The sequence below is a fragment of the Ambystoma mexicanum genome, chromosome 1p (genome assembly GCF_040938575.1).
Source record: "Ambystoma mexicanum isolate Mex_15411 chromosome 1p, UKY_AmexF1_1, whole genome shotgun sequence".
In the NCBI taxonomy this organism is placed as follows: Eukaryota; Metazoa; Chordata; class Amphibia; order Caudata; family Ambystomatidae; genus Ambystoma; species Ambystoma mexicanum.
In genome coordinates this window covers 1164213346-1164232580 of record NC_090921.1, presented here as the reverse complement: position 1 = coordinate 1164232580, position 19235 = coordinate 1164213346, and the positions used below count along the sequence as shown (strand labels likewise).

General features: G+C 45.4%; 1 protein-coding gene across 2 annotated transcripts in view; it reads left to right on the top strand.

The window, feature by feature from the left end:
- The window catches only part of RBM42 (RNA binding motif protein 42), a 369809-nt gene that overhangs the window by 169039 nt on the left and 181535 nt on the right, over positions 1–19235 (top strand). For both annotated transcript variants that reach the window (XM_069604857.1, XM_069604858.1), the window contains exons 4-5: positions 3450–3575; positions 5754–6271. In XM_069604857.1, the coding sequence (XP_069460958.1) occupies positions 3450–3575; positions 5754–6271 (644 nt within the window). The remainder of the gene's footprint in view (positions 1–3449; positions 3576–5753; positions 6272–19235) is intronic.

The window sequence follows — 19235 nt, the reverse complement described above, 5'->3', positions numbered from 1 at the left end:
TATATGTGCAAATTGGGGTAGATAAGAGGCCCTCAGCATTTAGTCTTATATAAACCTTAGTTTTTGAGTGGAGAGCGTAAATGATATCAACAAGAGTGGAGGGACATCCCGCCCTGATTAATTTATCTATAATTTTTGGTCTTTATACCGAATCAAAGGTGGAATGAAGATCCACAAATGCAAAATATCTGGGTTGTCTCTTATTTTGTGCTTGTTGTCTTATGGCATTTAAGGTAATTAAATTGACACCAGTGCCCAAGCCAGCCACAAAACCTGTTTGGGCTGGATCTCGTTGACTAGCCGTTATTGACCAGTCATTAAAGTCTCTAAGCACCAACCTAGAGAATATTTTTCCTGGAGCGTCCAATATTACTATTGGACGATAACTCTTAGCATCCATACGGTCACCTTTTTTGTAAACCGGAATAATCACAGATGAACGCCATGACTCTGGAATGATTTTGGTTTGCAAGATGTGGTGAAAAGCATTGTTTAAGATTAACGCACATTCTTTTATATGCTGTTTGAACATCCAATTCGTGAGCCCGTCGAGGCCTGCCGCTCTTGACGAGGATGATGAAGTTTTGAATGATATATTGTGTACAATGCAAGCCCCAACATTTCACAGAGCTGCTGTTGTAGTTATAATGACTCATTTTAGAATCATCATACAGTGATGTAAAATGAGTGACCCACACAGATTCAGATACTCCATTGAGTTGCAAATGAACTTGGGGTGCTGTATTGCATTTGTTCAGCAGTTCCCAGACCAAGGCGGAATTTTTATTATAACAAGCTGCAAGAAAATGTTCACCATCTATTTGATATAATGCAGCTTTTCTTGACCGGACCCAATGTCGGTATCTTGATCTAGCAATATTGACAGCTTTAATCTGGACATTCATGGGTAGTTTTCGAAGATTTCTAATCTCTTTTCTATAAGAGTTTTTTCTCTCGCAGAGAGCTAGATCAAAACCATGAGCATGTCTCTTAAATGGATTTTTAGGAACAGGAAGTAAATTTGCAAAGGAGCTCAGAACATCTATATAAGAGTGGGCCTTGTGTAGCTTTTGGCTGGTCAAAATGGCATCATTCAGTGCTAAAAGTTTATCAATAGACCATTTAAAACGATTTCTGGCGTTGTTGACTAAGAGTCTGTTTGTACCAACGTGCAGGTTTAAGGTGATTTTCAATTTTGACCGACCAAAATAATGCTAGGAGATGGTGGTCGCTAGCTGTCTGTTTTACAACAACAAACTTGTTAGTATTCATAAAAATACTGTTGGACATGAAGATGTAATCGATTGTCCATTTTGAAATACCTCTCCCAGGTATTCATGGGAGGTATGTCGCCTGTGATCGCACCATTTGCCATTTTTAGATCAAGATCTTCCATAAAGGTCTACCACCTCGATCCCTTGCGATTCTTAGTGCTTATACTCGACTCAAAGCAAGACAAATTCAAATCACCCATTACTAAAATTCCAGAGATATTGCCTTGAGCAGAAATAAGTTCAAAGAGAATCGAGAGAGCAGCATAAAAGCTATCATCGATGATACCCAGCAGATTACGATAGAGATTGATGAGAGCGTAAGTTTGCGAATTAATTGAGATCTTTACCAGTTGCATGAATTTGTTTGGGGCCTGCCAGGGGGAGATTTTAAAGCCCTTGCTTACTTTTACAGCAACTATCAGGCCAGCAGTAGGTCTCCCTTTATCACCTTGTTCTGCTGGAAGTAGAATAAGCTCATGATCATCCCATGTGGGCGGGTTTACGAGCCACGTTTCTTGTAAGGCTACTATATCATATGTATTCAGTTGAGTATTTAAAGTCCATTGCAGGTGAGATGAACCTCGCGTGTTCCAACTAGCAAGTGAAATTTCAGTTGGGATGGTGCATGCTCGTGGTTATGAGTGAGAATTGGTGGGAAACAAAGAATCAGGAAATGATTGAGTGCAGAAATTGCAAACGCACAAGGGTTCAGAGGCAGTACCTACAGTGGATTCATTAATGTCAACCTTCTTGGTTTGCTGACATGCTGGATCTTGTGCTAATAGAAAGCCAAGATTGAATAAATCCATTCTGGCATTCCATAAGGTGTTACGTACAATTCCAGACTTTATCCATAGTCTAACAATGGAGAGATTCTGATCACACAGAAACTCAATTTGATCTAAATCAGTAGAGGATATGGCTTCCAGTCCTTCTATGTGCCCAAAAATGTTAAGAACACTGGCATGGCATAAGTCGTATTTTGGGAACGGCCCATCTCGACACTTCAGAATCAGACTGTGTAACAAATTGAATTTTTTTGATAGTGCAACGCTGGCATCATTTGTACGAGGTTTGGTGCCACCATTGCAAGATTCTGAACTCTTCCTGCTGTTTTGTTTTGGAAGATATTGATTGCGACGGCTATAACAATAAGGTGGTTTTATGCAAGTGTCTATTCGGGATTTTGGGAGTGAAATTTCATTTTCAGTGATATGTTGGATGTTAAGTGTGTGAGAAGGTTGATTACTAACATTTGCAGCTTCGGGCAATACCTCAGAGATTCTGTTGAATAGATAAGTGTCAACTGCTGCTTTTAGTGAGCTTAATCGATCATTAGCTCCTGTTGTGGAAATGGCAGCAGGAGGTAGCTTAACGACGCCTGAGGAGATTACACCACAGTGTGCGGTCAATGTTGTTTGTACAGCTGGAGAGGGTTGCCTTATTCGCACGTTGTCAGATTTAGCTGTTAACAAGTGTACCAGCTCATTCAAAGGGTCATAATTAGATGAATTATTAGGCACCGTCTTGGGGGTAATTTGGAGTGGTGGAGAATTGCACGGCAAAACTTGGTTTAATGATGGCTCGTTGGACATACCGTCCGTTTTATTACCGGCCGTATTATTATTTGTAATTTCATCGCATATATGTTTTGGGAATTATTTCTAAAGATTATTAGGTTTTATTTTATAACTATAGGGTATGGATGCAGAACAATTTTATATCGTGTTTTCTCTCCCACCTTCGCGTGAATGGCGTTATTTCTGCTTTTCATTGTTTAACTACACTCTGTTAATACTAAAGTGGGGAGTAGCCCATTGTGTGGATTACCTAAGTGTGTTTTGTATCTTTTTAGATTATTTTTGCCTAGCAAGTAGTAGTGTTGACCTTTTAATTAATTCATGCTTTTAAATAGACTGTCTTTGTGTATCTGTGTGCACATTAAATTACTTGTTCGCCTTATTTAATGTTAACTGTACCTGCTAAATAAACCCTGATATCCCGAATCTAAGAATTGCTGCTCAGCCTACCTGCTGCTCAGTGCGAGTTTGGTTCAAAGTGTAAAAAGCCCTTGCAAGTCCACTAAATTGGAGTCGCAGACCCCTCACAATTGTTGGATCTGTAATATTCTGCTAATATTCTGCCTAATGGAAGACATTTTTGGCATTTTTGCAGCGGTTCCACCCCCCAGACTTTCCAGCCTCAGACCGTCATTTGTTCCACATGTTGTGCAGCGGCCTCCGGAACAGCAACCATCAACCATGAGGCCTTCTTTTGTACCACACGTACTCCAGCGAGCAGGTAGTTTTCCCCACTGTTGCTGCCTTTGTAGTCTTCTGTGCCCTTTGGTTACTTTTTCACAGTCTATTTAATCAAGCTCCAGAGACAATGTTTGAATGCAGTTGTTTGCTTCCTGTCTCCTCACTCTCGCTCTCCTCATACCTTTCTTCAGTTTTCCATCTGGCTCCATTTTTCTGCATGTATGTTCTCTTCCCCTTCCCACTAATTTGTTTCTATCCATGCCACATACCTTTTTGCCTCACCCTTCTCTTCTCTGTCCTTGTCTTTGTTCTCGTTGTGCTTTCTTCTGCTGATGCATTCTCGCACATCCATATCAAAAAACGAATGCGCAAGGTCAGGTCAATCTCTGCTGAAGAGTAACCACTGCTACACCCTGAGTGGGTGACCCCTTGTGTGGGTAGTCACAGAATTCTCATGAAACTGTTCTTCTGCACAAAAGGGTTTTATTTTGAAGTGCAGTGGTGTAGTAATACGCTGGTATTTAAAAATAAAACATAGGACATTCATATTTGAGGACATACAAAGTGTAGTCCCTAAGTACGAATGATCAAGTAGTCAATATTTGAGACATCTACTTTTACAGTTTGTTCATTCTCTATAGGTTCCTTGGGAAGGAATCTTAGAGAATTCAGTGTAATCATAAACAGGTGGGGGGCCCATAGACTGTGGGCACAATCAAGAGTTCAACAACAACATATAATACATGTCAACACAACAGTGTTTCGGCCATTTTGCGTGGAGCTAGGTGAGCTCTAATGGTGTAGACCTTCATCAGGAAAGGAGTGTCTTTACGAGTGGGGGGTCTTTTTATCCCATTTAAGCGCACTCCACGTTTAGTGGGACCACCGCTAGGTCTACTCTCAACAAATCTGCCAAGACCTACACCACCACCTCCCTAGTCACACACTAACTATGGGCTAGAGAGGAACCGCACCCCTGGGGTGCAATTTAGTAATCCTACTTCCTCATCCCCTTACAGGCGTGACCGCGCCTGTTGATAAGATGACAACTGCATCCTAAAGAAGTGGATCCTTCCACCTCTTAATCTGAGCCACTAAGCTTCTCGGATTCGGTAAGCACCGGCATCCGCCCTACATAGTATTCATAACTTTTCTCTGCTAGATCTTTGCTGACCACGTACATCCTGACACGTTCTTTGTCTGTTTCACTCCTACAGACCACATAGGACCCTCCACTCGTAAAGACACTCCTGTCCTGATGAAGGCCTACACCATTGGAGCTCACCTAGCTCCACGCAAAATGGCCGAAACACTGTCGTGTTGACATGTATTATATGTTGTTGTTCAACTCTTGATTGTGCCCACACTCTATGGGCCCCCCACCTGTTTATGATTCCACTGAATTCTCTAAGCTTCCCTCCCAAGGAACCTATAGAGAATGAACAAACTGTACAAGTAGATGTCTCAAATATTGACTACTTGATCATTCGTACTTAGGTACTACACTTTGTATGTCCTCAAATGTGAATGTCCTATGTTTTTTGTAAAATACCAGTGTATTACTACACCACTGCACTTCAAAATAAAACCCTTTTGTGCAGAAGAACAGTTTCATGAGAATTCTGTGACTACCCACACAAGGGGTCACCCACTCAGGGTGTAGCAGTGGTTACTCTTCAGCAGAGATTGACCTGACCTTGCTCATTCGTTTTTTGATATTATTGTACCAACCTAGGCAGAGCAAGGCAGTAACCAGGTACCCTTCAGAATACTAGTTTCTCGCACATCCATTCACTGCGTCTTAAATGCTTCCTTCACTTCTTGCCCCTCTCTCCATTCATCTTACTGGCACGTTCCCTCATCCTTTTCTCTTTATGTTCCCTTCTCACCTCATCGTTCTTCCTCTATGCCTTTATCCACTCCTACCCTTTCTCTCCATGCTAGTTTCTCCTCCAACTTCCTTTGTCACATTCGATCCAATCAGTGACCCCTGAGAATATTTGTGGTTATATGACTTCTGCAGTTCTCTGTGGACTCTTTTCCTCCTTCTCGCCACTCAGCCCACAGTGTTGTATTTTATAGTGGGAACTATTAATTTCTAAAAGTAAATCTCGGCTTTGTCCTCTCTCCAGTCTCTCTAAAACCCTTTTCTTTTCTCTCTTGCTGTCTTAAGTAATATGTAGGCAATGTACACATTAATGTCTTTCTAATATTCCAGCTGGCCCTCGGCACCCCGGAATGCGCCATCCTCTTCCTCCTCAGCACCCTCTCCATCATCAACACCCTCTCCCTCCTCCTCCACACCAGCACCCTCAACACCCTCATCCAAATCAACACATGCATCCTCTTCAGAACCCTTATCCCCCACACCATCCTCTTCAGCATCAGCTCCAGCATCAGCTCCAGCATCAGCTCCAGCATCAGCTCCAGCATCAACTCCAGCATCCTCACCAACATCCTCACCAGCACCCCCTTCAACTTTCTCACCAGCTTTCTCACCAGCTTTCTCATCAGCTTCCTCACCAGCTTCCTCATCCGCATCCCCATCAGATGCCACACCAGCTACCCCACCAGCAACATCCTCATCAGCTTCCTCATCCACAGTCATTGATGTCCCATGCGATGCCAGGTCCTCCACCTCCCCCACCGCCTCCACCCTTGATGATGACACATCCAATGCCTCGACCTCCAGGCTCTCAAATGGGTCCTGTAGGCCCAATGCGACCAGGCCCTCCGGTAAGTAGAAGTTATTAATCTTCTCAGTGGGCATTGTTTAGGATAAGAGACCTATGTACTGCCTCAGTGTTATCCCTGCAAAAGGTGTGGTGGAAGTGTTGGATGGTCCATCCTCTAGTTGGAGGATGAGGATCAAAGTGGTTGCGCCTGTCTGCAGTCTCCCAGGAATTAGGACACTGTGGCAGCAGTAGGATGGGGGTGGCAAGATATTGTGACTTATGAAGCTACATTGCAGGTCTTCAGTGAGGTCTGATCTGTATGATATTTATGCCTATCTCATGGTTTTATCTGGTTTCTAGGCAACGTTTGACCTGATTGAGTGTGAAGTACATATTAACATGTTGTATGGGTCTTGTAAGTTTGGGGGGAAAAAGAGGTCCGGGTGTTGACCTGGCTTTCCCCCTTTTATCTGGCCGCTTTTCATTTACTGTGTATGTGAAGCTGAGTCCACACCAATAATCATTGTTTTGGTGTGCCTTAGAGTTAAATCTGTAACCCACAATGCTCAGTGGTAGAAAAGAATTCCCTTTTGGCAACTTTCCCTCCATAGATTCTATGGACACCCAATCGTTTTGCTTTGTTTGGGAACCTGTTCTGACTTTTTGAGGGAAAGTAAAGGATTCAGCTTTACTTCCCCTGCCTTTTGCTCATTTGTTATGGGGAAACTGATCAGTCCTTCAGCCTATCAATACTGGGAAACTGTTTCCTTTTTGTCTTGTACACAGCATCTTACAATACAGTGCAGTGGGGATACTTTTGTATCACCCTAGCCTTTTACACTTGGGATTTATGATTACTTTTATATGTGTCTAAAGAGAAGCTGGTGGCTGCCATTATATTGTTAGCATGTTTGTGTTATTTCTAGTGTGCGCATTTACGTTTACTGTGTAATGCTACAAAACGTGGCTAGTGCTCTAAAATGGCCATGCCATGTGATTTTCGCTTGTTCTTTTGCCATATTATAGATTGGCCTTCATCCTGCACTGCCAGGTCGGAAATCCCATATAAGGTCAAGCACTCCCGGGAAAGCTACAGCTTTCCTGGGCAAGTGATGCCTGTGTATATGTGTGGCCCAGGAACTGGGTGCGACTGTCTGGTCCCACGCCACAAGTTTGGGTGTCGGGCATGAATTAAACCAATATTTGTCCCTGATTGGACAACTACTGGCTGTTTGAATGGAGCAGATCCTTACCACTGGTGGGCTTGGATTTGCTTCCAGGCTGGATTTTGGATACGAAGACTCCGCCTGCAGCCATTTCTTTAGATCAGCGTTGGAACCAAGAATCCCTTGTAAAATATCAGCCGACTGAAGATCTGAAGAAGACTCCCGAAGCGACTCAGCATCCCTTCCTGCATCTGTCCGTGAAGCCCTGTTGGATTACCTGATCTCAAAGGCCCTGTGCATTGCTTCAACCTCTGGACTGGTGGGATCAATCAGTCTCCACATGTTCTCGAGGATCCAGCTGTCCTGAGCCTTTGGAAGTATCCCTGGACTACCGGGTGGACTGTCCATCCAGTGGGCTACCTTGCTAAAAACCAACGCTGTTCTGCGTTTGCACCCGATACTTTGGTGGTCACCAGCTTGTGGTGTCAGTTACCTTCCTGCCAAATTTCAACCTGCCAGCTTCAAGGAATCCTTTCCTAGAAGGGCCTCTAAAACTATGACTGGAAGGACCCCATGCCGTCGTCTATGTGCAGTGGCTGCCACTGGAACTTGCCATCCTCCCATCCTGTGAAGTGTCCTGTAGAGGGCTGCATCAGTGAATCTGGCATTTCTCCATCCCCAAGAGTTGGACTCTGCTCCTGGACCCGACCGGAATGATCCTTGCACCCGCAGCTCCTGGCCACCTCTCCCCAGAACCAACGGCTGGAAATCCAACCTAGTTATTTTATTTCTTTTGTTTCCCCCCCACCAATGTCTCTCCAGCCCCTTTCCAGTCGACCCATCTAGTCATCTGGGAAACTCAGAGTCAGGTGGGTAAGTAAACACAATGCATTTGCCTCCCCCTGTCCTCCATAGGACAACATCGAAAACAAGGCTCTTTGTATCCTTCCATGCCACTGCCTTTTGGTAGTTGAACCAGAATAGTATAACCTGAAAGATAACGCATTTTAGTTGCCTAGTCGGTTAGTTGCATCTCGTCTTTTGAACTATCACCAATAGACTTACCTGCTATAGATGCATTCTGGGAGAAGCATTGTGACTTTTGGACACAAGGCCCCATTCTTCTTGGAGATTGAACTGCTGAAGTTAGGGAATATCACTTGTTTCCATCTTTACTGCATCACTTTACTTGCCTACTTTGTTAAAAGTAATTGAATGCATTTTAAGAACCTTTAGTGACTGTATGTTTATAATTGAGTGTTGGCCGATATAATAGCCAGCTTGTATCATTTTTTTGTGTGTTTTTAAGGCCTAGAATAAATATTTGTATTTTCATTCATTCCTGTCTAAATTGAATTATTGTGTGCTCCACTGTGTGGACTCATTGTGGACCCCGGACCCCACTCAATCTCTCCCATGAATAGCCTCTCCATGTGTACCTTGAATGGGTTTTGGCTAACCTCTTGAGTTCTCCGTTTACCAGAAGTGTTCGGGAGAATTCTAATTTCTATGATAACTCCCTTCAACCTTAGAGACCCCCAGCTTTTTTGCTGAACTTAGGACTTTTTAATTTTAACCCTGGAGTGAGCGAGTCCTTTTCCATACTCCTGTGTTTTTACCTGATTTGGATTTTGTGTTTTCATCTTATGTGGAGTGCTGGGGGGGGGTGTACCTAGTAGCCCATTATCCTACCTTTTCATGTAACATTTGTGTGTTACCCTCACTACTTTAAATGGCTGGTGGCAGTGGTTTACTTTTTCCTACCGTTGTGCTTTCTACCACAGGCTGAATCCTCAGCTGCAGTACAACACCCATGGCAGACCATTTTATCAAAATGGTCCCTGTCTTCTTTTTTCGCCATTTTATGTTTGTGAGGTCTTTCTTGGGTTTTATGCTGTGCAATGAGACAGGTTTGAGCCCTTTGTTTACGTTGCCTTTGGCAGGCTTCAGCCCTGACGCCCACCTCTGGCTCCAGTGTGTCTGGAAGGACAGGATGTGAGGGAGGGGTCCCGAAACGCCCCTGTCCTTTGTCTCTAGGAATGCCTGAATGCAACTAGTCCTGATTGGCTGGCTGTCCTTTCTTGACAGCCACCCTGCTGTGATTGACAGCCTAGTCTGTGCATGAATGGAAGAAACCTGCTTAAAAGGCGAGGGTCTTGGGACTGCAGGCAGAGTCAACCACTGGGAGAAACACCTGATGAAAAAAGTGTGAACGAAGCTTGCTGCAACCTCCTGGACCTTTGAATTGCCCAGTGAAGACCTGCTGCTGTGCTGACCTCCTTTTTAACCTCGGCAGAGAAGCTCCGAACTGAACAACTTCTCAACTTGGGTTAGTGGGACCAACTAACCCTGAGACGAACTCCACTGGACCACCATCCCCAACTGTCTGTGCTTCTTCGTTGCTGTAAGAACCCAATGCCAGGGGTCGAGTGTCCGGAGTGACACGTCTGCCGCGGATGCAATCCGGCTAGAAGCTCCAGGAGACTGCTAAAGACCATCCTGAAGCTGGACCTCCAGATCCAGAATCCCCTCACTAGAGTGCAGCACTGAGGGAGCAAAGAGAGTTCAACCGGTATCCAAGATCCACAACGGTGCTGTTTGCTAAGTACTGAAACTGCGAAGTGCCGCTGAACCGAAAAGAGCCCGTAGCCACTGGCAACCTCCCAAGTACCGTTGCAGGAGTCCTCCAGACGTCCTCGCTCTTGTCCCCATGACTGAGGCTCTGGAACAAGGGTCTGCACCGCTGTAGCAAGAAAATCCAGCAGGACCACTCTTCTTCAAACCAGAGGTATTGTTTAGGCTTGGGGTACTTACCTTATTGCTTTTTTAGCTGTGCTTTTCTCAGTAGGGAACTTCATTGGCTTACATTGTAGAGTTGTTCTGAACTCTCTTCTCACAGGCTTTACAGCTTGTGACCCCCCCCCCCCCCAAGTGATTTTCTACAAACTCTCTAACTTTGTGCAAAACTTTGCTCTAAGAAGTGCAACAGATCCATAGACTGAATCCCAATTGACTTTGGCTGTCCTGGCTCCCTGAAGACTCTTCTAGTCCATTGACTTTGATACTGTCTGTCCTTCATAGGTGGTAGCTTAGTGTATACTGTTACTGCTGGGAAAGGCTTATCTAGATTTCATTGTAAGATGTAGTTGTCCTCACATATACTGAGAAACTGTTTAACCTTTCTCCTTCCCTAACCTTTCCTTTCTGTAACCTCAGATTCTGTAAAGTATAACTGGTGTGATATATAAATGCCATTACTGTCCTTGTAAGTGAAGACACCTCAGGTTGTAGGAATTGTGTAAGAAGCATATCCAAAGATTATCCACCAACTTGTTTTGATTCTGAAAAGTAATTTTACATTGTTATACAAATTGCCTTTTTGAAGAATGCTTATTTAAAACATTTGTTAATTAAATAAATAACTATTTATAACTGAAACCTTGAGTGTTACTTGGATACTTGTATTTCATTTGTGCAGCTCTACAGCTCACATTTACCCCTCTTGAGATAGGCCTTGCTGCTCAGTCACACTACCAACCTGTGTAGTACAGACCTATACCAAAAGGTGGGTTACCTAATACCAAGCAGATAAGTCTTGTGTAGTCTCACACAGTGTGTCTGCACCAATTCTTACCTAACAACAAGCGGGGTGGCCTCCCAAAATCTGCCCACCAGGGTAGATTCTAGAAATCAATCTTAACACTCCATGTTTACGGTTCCATGTGATAATTTTGCCTGCGAAACGTCGCCAGGTAGGCGGCTTTTTTCCCCTGACCCCTCAAATACTTTCCTCAAATATTCTAAGAGGGGTATCATTTTATGATACACTCCCATCCTAGAATATTTGGGGAAAGTGTTTCATTTTACTGAGGGTTCATTTGTTTGTGAAATGTCACCCCTGGTAGCCATTTCCCATGCGATTCTATAACTTTACATTGTGTTTACCAAGTGATAGTTGCTGTTCTAGTTGTTTGGGGGGGGGGGGGTGTGTGTGTGTGTGTGCTCGCCGCACGACTGCTCATCCACTCGACGCCTCCTGACGAACACCTACAGTGTCGATGACTGATCGCTCGACGACGGATGCGGCCCTACGGGCCTCTTCGGGCTTTGGCCCATTACAGTAGGGAGAGAGGGAGGTTCTCTATACAGATTCCTTTTAGAGAATGTTTATCCCATTCCTTCTTTTTTCACCCAACTGCCCTGTTTAAACATAATGGACAAAACCCCATTTAAATGTTGTCCCTCCTGCCATCGTAAATTTCAGTGGAACGACACACACCAAGTGTGCAAACACTGTCTCCCGAAGGATCACTCCGAAAAGCACTGTAAATCTTGTCTGCTTTTCCGGACGAAAACCATAAAAGATCGGCGGACGAAACACTGGTCCGCTCACGCTATGCAGGCCAAAGCTTCCATAGATGTGACGGAAGACTCCAGCGAGGTACGTTACGTAGTCATGAGTGACGCTGACGGCGATCGGGATCTGTCTGGACCCCAAATGCAGGCCCACGACTGCCAGAAGCAAGCCGGCGGTCCTGTGATGAAGACACCGGGCGGCCACGGCACATACAAGCACAAGCACACTAAAGACATACTCCACGGCCGACTCTTGAAGACACTGTCGAGCGTCGAGGCCCATGCAGTGACTGGAGATAAAGCCTCAGGTTCCTCACTGTCCAATGGGGCCATTGCGCACACCGTTGCCTAATGACAGTTCCCAAAAACCAAAAGCGAAGGTCGGTTTGGACACTGCATATTAAAAAAGGCCCTTAGACACCCTCTATGGGGCTATGCACCATAAAGATAGCATTCCCTCAAATTCCCCCCCTGCTTAAGATGGCACCCCTTCCCACGGCCCTGTCATCTCGGGCTTCCAACCAGAATGTCGTTTTACTCAGAACAATTTAACAAAATCTTAGAGAATGTCCTGTTTCGTGGACTTCATGGACAGACAACCAGACCAATTATCCGCACAGCCACCCCCTGCCAAAAAGTCGCCTTGAGCCAGAGCCCAGCACCTCTGCTCTAGGCATCCCAAAACATCGCTCATTACCAAGACTCATATTATGATGACCAAGCAGGGTCTCAGGGGGATCTCTATAGCCAGGATAAAGACCAGTACTACGATGATGACATTTATATAGTAGTCACCAGACGATCAGGACCAGCTGGTTGCGGACTTGCCAGTTGACAAGTGACTACAGTTAAACAAATTGTTACTGAAGGCGGGGCAACATTTCAACATTGACACTGAGGAGACATTAGTCGATTAGGACTTTGTAGAAAACATCCTGGTGGACAAAAAGGCAGCCACACAATTCATACCTCTCCTGTAGTCAGTTCAGACACAAATTCAACCATCCCTCTTAACTCCTAGTCTTACAAGGCCAGTCAACCCAAGGATAGAAAAGCTATTCAGGCCCGCACCCACTGACCCCCCCAGCACATTAGGGGCCAGCGCAAACCAGATTCTATGGTAGTTACCACCAACTGAAAGAGGGTAGGCACTCCCCTGGCGTCGGCAGAATCCCTGCCAGACAAGGGGAATAAAAAGATGTACACGCTTGGGAGAAAGATAGCTTCCTCTACAGCTTACCAAACAGTTATTGCTAACAATACAACCCTGTTAGCTAGTTACGGCTGCCACAAATGGGACGAGCTGGAACAACAACTTCAGGCCGTCTCAGAACCACTAAAAGGCCAACTGCTTAAGACTGTTTCAGAAGGCAAACACATCTCAAGCTGCATCATGAAAAACAACCTTGAAGCGGCGGACAATGCAGGACGCATCATAGCCGAAGGGACCCTCATTAAGCGGCATGTCTGGAGGCAGTCCGGGTTTAAGCTAGAGACCCAAGCAACCCTCCTGAATGTGCCAGTAGAACCAAACGTCCTATTCAGTAAGGCCGTAGAGGACACCCTTAAGCGTGCCATGGACGAGAACAAGACTCTTAAATCCCTTGCGCAGCTGATTAACAGACCTTATTCCCAACAGGGTTCCCCAAACTCACGATTTCGGGGCCAGAGCAGTCAACGTTCATTGGGCTACTCCCAGGGAGGACAGTCCTCGTCCTGGAACTAATCCCAATGCCAAGGTTCCTCATCTAGCTTTCAAAGGGGGAATAAAAGAGGCAAAGGTAGAGACAGAACCTCGGCCCCTACCCAAACAATGTCACGCCGCTTCAGGTCCCCTCCCATGATACTCCAGTAGGAGGCTGAATCACTCAAGTCACCCACGCATGGGAGGGGAAAACATGGGACAAACAGGTGTTGTCCACAGTGGCAGGCGGGTACTGCATCGAGTTGCTTCAGAAACCACCTTACTGCCTGCCAAGACAAAAGAAACTAACAGCAGAAGAAACAGCCATACTGCTGGAGGAAATAAAGGCACTGCTTGAAAAGGACACAATGGAAATCGTCCCGGTGAACCAGGTAAACAAGGTTATCTATTCGACGTACTTCCTTGTGCCAAAGAAAGACCTTACCATGCGCCCAGTACTAGATCTGCGCCCCCGCGAACAAATATGTCAAACCACAGAAGTTTCACATGACCGCACTCTTCCGGAGGTGAGATGCATACTTTTGTATTTCAATGCACCTTGTACACAGAAAATACCTGTGCTTCAAGATGGCGGGAGTACACTACCAGTTGAAGGTACTCCTCGGCATCGCTTCAGCACCAGTGTTCACCAGGGTGCTCACAGTAGTGGCAGCACACCTGCGCAGAAAGTCCATCCCGGTATGCCCTTATCTGGACGACTGGCTGATCACTGGGGAATCTCCTCAAATTTGCAGGTTAAATATGCAAAAAACGATAGACCTTCTTTTCAATCTGGGTTTCTACATCATCGAGAAAAAGTCAAGTCTAGTCCCCAGCAAAAAAAAAAATCTAGGGGCTAAACTCAAGAGGAGCTGGCATTATCCTCAAGTGAGAGAGTATGAAATATGCTGCTGCAGGTACCTCAATACAAGGTTGGTCGCCTGATAACAGTACGCAAATCGATGCGCTTGCTAGAGATGATGGCCTCTTGCAATTATTTAGTTCCTCACAAGCGCCTGCATCCAATGCAGGAATGGTTGACGAAACAGTGGTCTCGGGCAAGTGGACAGTGGGACGATCTAGTGGTTGTTTCGCTAACCCTGGTTCAGGCTCTTCGCTGGTGGTCCAAGTACAACCTGTTAAAAGGAACATCTTTTCACAGTTGGGGAGAATTCTCAGAAATGTGCTAATTCCCTTCTACCTCAGCTCTTTTTGCTGGACTTTAGGACTTTTAATTTCTAACCTGGAGAGGGTGAGACATTTTTCCCACTCTCTCTTATATTTTTCTGTGATTTGGACTCTGTGTTTCTTTTGACTTTGGAGTCTGACAAACTCCATAGGCATCATCTTTGCATTGTGACACCCAGGACCTTCAGTGCAGTGGCACAGGGAAGTATCTTAGATTTCCCAAAGGTTTAAATACCTTCTCTTGGTGAAACTACTGTTTCCAAGAGCAGTGAAGTGAAATTGGCTTTACTTACATTTTGTAACTTTCTAGACCCAGCACACACTATCTTACCATAGGGTGCTGGAGGGTTTACTTAGTATCACCTTTGTCTAGTTTCTGGCGATTGAAGCCATTCGCCTCAGAAAGCCTTTCATGTGTTTACCGACAATGCAACCACGATGTCTATTTCCACCTGGAAATGAAGGGGTATCACATCAGCAATCCTCTCAGCCAAAGTGCAGCCACTCTGTAAGTTTCATCTTTCTCAAGGGATGTTCCAGGCTTCTTTCCACCTACCAGGCATCCACAACTCCGGAGCCAATTTCCTCAACGGGAACTCTGTTCCTGCCACGAGTGGGCCCACTTCCACTATGAAGTTATAGGTGCTTCCCCGCAACCAGTCCTGGGTGCCACCTTCATGATTACCTGTATAAATAGGCTTGGACGTCTTCATGCAATGGCGGTGCAGACTGACTCTGCCCTTGCGTGGCCAAGTCAGTTTTAATTTTAGTTGATCCTTGCTCATATATCCACTCCACCAGTCCAGCTCCTGCAAGTTTTCAACCTCCTTTCTCAGGACTAGGGAGCGGTTCGCCTTCACAACCCAGCCTCACTCCTCCTTACACCCTGGGTACTACTTCCTTACAGGCCGGCCAGGTATATATTCCCTAGGAACATCTTGGTGAAAGCTTGAGCTCCCACTGCTGTTTCTTGCACAACTGTAAGTGGAACCGTTTCAAGAGTTTGGTGTGCTGCATAAGTACTCTTGGCTGCAAGTTCCCTCTTCAATTAATAAAACACTTCTTAAGGGCCTGCTTCGGATTTCTGCCAGTACTAGCATTGGCTCTTGCTTAACACAACAAGGCATGGGGCATCCTTTTTCAGTCTCTACATAGGACAACATCATATTCCTGTAATGGAAAACTGCATTCTTGGTTGCCAATTCCTCGTCCGGGAGGGTGGTTGACACTTCCAGGCACTATCCGTCTAGCTGCCTTGTCTGGTTTTTCACAAATCTAAGGTCCTGTTAATGTCGAGCTCTACTTTTGGAACTACTTTACCCTCATCATTTTCACTCGATTATCCTTTGGCAAGCACTATATTTCTATTCCAAGCTTCACTGTTATTCCTGGCATTTAGACCCACGCTCATCTGCAACGTACTGTGCAGGCCCTCCATCTCCCAAGGAGTTTTCTGCCTGCATTTTCTGTTTTACCACGGCTCTCCTGTTCAGTGGCCTGCTCAGGGACATCTTCACAGCAGCAAGATGGAGGTCCTTTCCCACCTTCTCCAGCATGGGGTTTGGCATGGATTCACATGCTTATGAATATTCCCCGTCGTCAGGCTGGGAATCCTCGGTAAAGAAAAAATCAGGATCAGTTTCGTTTCTGATCTGTCTTTCTTAGTAGTAACCAATCACTGGTCTCTGGGTCATACTGCCCTCAGCCAATGACTGCCCTCTCATCTTGACTCGTTTGGGCACAATCGTGTGCGTTAGGGGAATCTAAAGATGGCCTGCAGGGGTCGAGCTATAGGAGGCACTGCCTATTGGCTGAGGGGTATATGACCCAAAACAACACTGAGAGAACACTAAAGTGACTGCAGTTTTTTCTTCATTTCAAAGTAAACTGTTTTAATGTTACTGAGGATTGCCATTCTGACGACGGGGAATATTCAAACGAGCATGTGAATCTATGCAAACAAGCATGTGAGTTTATGAAAGGACTTTGCACTTGCTGGATGTGGCTAGAGCGCTGAAGTTTTATGTGGCCCGCACAGAGACTTTCCGGAAAACCTCTCGGCTCTTTGTGAACTTTGGTCCTGTGAACCATGGGAAGGCCCTGTCCAAGGCTTCCATTTCCATGTGGCTTTCCGGCTTTATCACCCACTGTCACAGGTTGGCAAACTGACCGCTGCCTGGTCGTACGAGAGCCCACTCTACCAGAGCGATCGCTGCTAAAACAGCGTTCCTGTCTGGTGTGCCCCTGCTGGACATTTTGTTAGGCAGAATTGCATGCAGTACCCTCTGGGACCACCGAATACAATTAGGACTACAGGTGTAAGCAAAACCAACCTTTGGTAGAAGTCTGTACTACACAGTTTTTGGTAGCGAGCTGAGCAGCCAGGCTTCTCTCAAGAGGGAATGTAAGCAGTAAACGATGTTACACAGAGGTCTTACAATCACAGTGGTTCAAGTAGACACTTACACTCAAGGTTTCTTGGTAAAACACTTATTAATTTATAACAGTAATTTAGAAAAACATTCACTAGAAGGAGCCAACTTAATATCATACACAAACACACTTCAATACCAAACCAAACCAATAAGTTTCTGAGTAAATTAGGCTCCCCTGAAATGGGAACAAAATGGCATTTCAGTCACTTTAAATTGGAGTACAGAGGCACAAGTTAATAAAATAGATCACAAATACTTTCTTAGGCAGTGCAAATAGTTTTAGTTCACTAAATGACTTGATTCAGTTCAATAGGCCTAGGCCAAACTCAATGGCCTAGTGTCTTGGATAAGAAAGAGCAGTTCTTGTAGTAAATGGTAAAGTCTTTGCCAAAGTTCTCAGAAGTAGTTTGTACGAAAAAAGAATCATATGTTGGGTCCAAAGCTGATTAGGCCTGCAAGTTGGGAAAGTTTCACAAACTTTCACCGCGAGAGGTAAGTTCTCTCAATCAGGTAGGCACAGTACCTTAATTTGAAGTAAAGATGCAGCTGAAGACGTTGGTTCCTGGCAGTTCCTGCAGATCTCACTGTTCCTGAGCTTCAGTCGTGGGGTCAAGAGGGAGGACGTCGGGGGACTCCTGCACTGCATGGGGACTGGTCAAACAAGCTGGCAAATGAAAAACAAGCTGGCAAATGAAAAACAAGCTGGCAAATGAAAGATCTTAGGTTCGAGTAGCTGTAGTCAAGCACACAAGCTGGTGTCCTTCCCCCCCTGGTTAAACTTAACCAGCTCTGAGAATGGTATCCAGGTGGCTTACGAGTTGATTGAGTTGGTGGGACCAAAGGAAGAAGTCCTTGAAGGGCTTCTCTGTCGAGATGAACTTGGCAATTCGGACCTGCAGCAAAGCTTCATCGGGCAAACCAACGGTCCAGGAGTTGCAGCAGCCATCCTCTTCCAGCTTGTCTTCAGTTCTTTCGTTCCAGTGGTCGACTCTGCCTTCCAAGCCAAGAGACTCGCCTTTTAAAAGGTTTTCTCCCTTTCATTCCTGCCTAGCTGTCACTCACCCAGCAGGGTGGCTGTCCTTGCCGGACAGTCAGCCAGCCAATCACGCCAGAGTGCATTTGGGCCTCATAGGAGACAAAGCACAGGGAGTGACGTGCACCTCCCTCACTTCCTACCCACCCCAGACACCCAGGCACCAGAGACAGTCTTCAATCCTGAAGCCCGCCAAAGGCGTACGAACAAAGGGACCAAACCTGGTTTGGCGCGCTGAGACAAACTCTAGCAGGACCTTTCCAAAAAGGAAATGGCGAGAAAAGAAGACCGGGACCTGTTTAAACAAAGGGGTTTAAGGCGGCATCGTGAAAAACATGGCTCCCGCGATTTTTAGCTACCAGTGTCCGCGGTTGGGACAATCATGGTAGTTCGTTGTAAAACCATTGCCACAGCCATTTCGATAGGAAAGGGTAGCATTTGACTGCTACATGATTTTCTTGACACAGGGATACTAGGTAACCCCTCCAGCACTCTATAGGAAGATAGTGTGTGGTGGGTCTAGGAAATTAAAAAGACTAGTAAAGTCAATTTAACCTTACATTCTCTGGGAAACAGTAGTTTATCCCAAAGAAGGTATTTAAACCTTTTGGAAGTCTAAAAAGACATCCCTGTGTCACTGCACTGAGGGTGCTGTGTAACACATGTGAAAAGATGATGCCTATGGAGTTATCTAAAACTCCATAATCAAAGAACACAAAAGTAAAACGCACATCAAAATACATGAGTGGGAAAAAAGGCTCACTCTCTTTCCAGGTAAAAAAATCAGGTCCTCAAAATACAGCAAAGTTGCTGGGGGTCTCTAAGGTGAAGGGAATTAGCACATTTATGGGAATTCTCCCTAACACATGTGCAGGGCTGCGACGTGGAGGTCGACGCACACCTTCACAAAAATCTACTGCGTCAACAGGGATTCCAGGGAGGAGTCCATAGTTGGCCAAGCAGTGCAGCGCAACCTGTTCGCTTGAAGATGAGCTTGGTGAGGAGGTAAGAGAGGCTTATGTTGAGCCTTGCCACCTCCCGTGGTTGTGCATGTGTGTACTGCTATGTATTCTTTATTCATGAGCATTTGAATCCTTGCCAGACCCCATGCTGGAGAAGGAACAAGTTACCTCTAACAGTTGTTCTCCAGCATGGGTCTGGCA